This window comes from Zeugodacus cucurbitae, chromosome 2 (assembly GCF_028554725.1).
Source record: "Zeugodacus cucurbitae isolate PBARC_wt_2022May chromosome 2, idZeuCucr1.2, whole genome shotgun sequence".
Lineage (NCBI taxonomy): Eukaryota > Metazoa > Arthropoda > Insecta > Diptera > Tephritidae > Zeugodacus > Zeugodacus cucurbitae.
In genome coordinates this window covers 69,467,634-69,469,291 of record NC_071667.1, presented here as the reverse complement: position 1 = coordinate 69,469,291, position 1,658 = coordinate 69,467,634, and the positions used below count along the sequence as shown (strand labels likewise).

At 29.1% G+C, this 1,658-nt stretch overlaps 1 protein-coding gene across 2 annotated transcripts; it reads left to right on the top strand.

Moving 5' to 3' along the window:
• The first annotated feature begins 482 nt into the window (after positions 1–482).
• On the top strand, positions 483–1,658 carry LOC105211900 (uncharacterized). Of its 2 annotated transcripts, none has more exons than XM_054226238.1 (3): positions 483–1,226; positions 1,287–1,406; positions 1,469–1,658. In XM_054226238.1, the coding sequence occupies exons 1-3, from the start codon at positions 934–936 to the stop codon at positions 1,482–1,484; spliced, it is 429 nt and encodes a 142-aa protein (XP_054082213.1). In that variant the 5' UTR covers positions 483–933; the 3' UTR covers positions 1,485–1,658. The 2 variants fall into 2 exon arrangements, with proteins under 2 accessions (XP_054082213.1, XP_011181883.1); XM_011183581.3 differs by having other exon boundaries at positions 499–1,226; positions 1,281–1,406.

Below are 1,658 nucleotides of genomic sequence, written 5' to 3'. Positions count from 1 at the left end.
GGTGCAGATCTCATTCCGAGGAGAGATCCGGTCTACTTACATTTCGTTGTAAAGTCAAACTGCCATAAAGATTACGCGGATATTTCGCAAATGGTGGAGACTTTATTAAATAATGTTCAACAACGAAACAAATATGGATTATTCCTTTGGTATTCCTTATTCCTCATGGTATTCCTTAGAAGTATAATTAGCGATCTTTTAGATATATATATATTTTATTACAAACCTTTGGAAGTATATTATAGAAATTTTTTTAAGTTTGTGTTGTTAATTATGTTTATTAAAATAATATGAATAAATACATACGCATATATACACATAATTTTACAACCTTGGTTAACTTTGTACGATATATGGCACTATTTTTTATGGTCTATAAAACCTTTCTTTCGTGTACAAATAATTACAAAAGCAAGTGAATTTTTGGTATTTATAAAATTAATATATTTATGTGAAAATGTGATGAATTTTAAAAAGTTGATTAAAATTCTCTTAACAATCGTTTTTTTAGTTTCGATTGTAATAGCAATATACATCACAGTGATTTAAAAATCATCATTGAATATATTTCTACTCACCACTAGCTGATTTTAAATAATACGTAGCATCTCTCGTTAATTAAATCATCGGAAAGAGTGTGTATGTCATATGCATACACATTTTTCTAAAAATCATTCTTGCTGGTTATATATGTACATATGTATATAAGTTCATAATTGCATGGAGATACCTATTACGTAATTATGTGTAGAGTAAGCATATACATAAATATATACTCGTATAAGTACTAAACATTCAACACACTAAACTGAAATGATTACTTGTTATTAAACAATACGAAACAGTAAACAATTAGTAAGCATTCGAAAGCCTAACGGTGAAATTGAAACATTTTTTTTCTCAACAAAAAGCAAAAGCAAAAATACAGGAAAGATGAGATTAGTGTGCTTATTAATGGTGCTAATCATATATATAGGAATTGAAGCTGCGAATATTCCTATTAATATGGATTCTGGTACTGTTAGTTTAAAGGATACAAACTCAAACAGTCTAGACACAGCTTTAGTAGTAGCCGTACAACGAAACTGCTTCATAAATCATCTCGGAATGTGCATAGAAACCAACACTATAATAAATGCAAAATATTTGGAATTTGAAAGCGACAACCCAACCACCGAGGAAAGTTCATCAAGACAGAAATCAATACACGAATCATCCGCAATTGAGTAAGATATGGTTATAAAATATTTGTGAAAAAAATTGCATTAAATTATTTTAAGCAAAAGACTAAATTGCCCTAAGGATCATCGCGGAAGGTGCATAGAAACCAGCACTATAATAGATAGAAAATATTTCGCCTCCGAGGAAAGTTCATCCAACCGCGATTATGATGATTTGCTTTATAAGTAATATATGGTTTAATATTAATTGTGTAAAAAGTAAAACAACATTTATTTATTTTAAGCAGAATATTCTATGGCTAAAGGATCACCTCTGAAACTGAATTGAAGTCAGCTAAACGGCAAATACTACGAAAAGAAGATCATAAAGTTGAACTCCCAGAAAAGTGCATGAGACCAAAATACTGATATTTCCTCTTTAAATGATATATTATTTTCTATTAATTGTGTAAAAAAAATAAAACCATTTTGCTGTAC

What these genes read in the sequence shown, in the direction of transcription:
- LOC105211900 (XM_011183581.3), top strand. Translation starts at nt 934, where the DNA reads ATGAGATTAGTGTGCTTATTAATGGTGCTAATCATATATATAGGAATT. An exon ending in CACGAATCATCCGCAATTGA is followed by an intron (nt 1,227 to 1,280) that starts GTAAGATATGGT and finishes AATTATTTTAAG; the next exon opens with CAAAAGACTAAATTGCCCTA.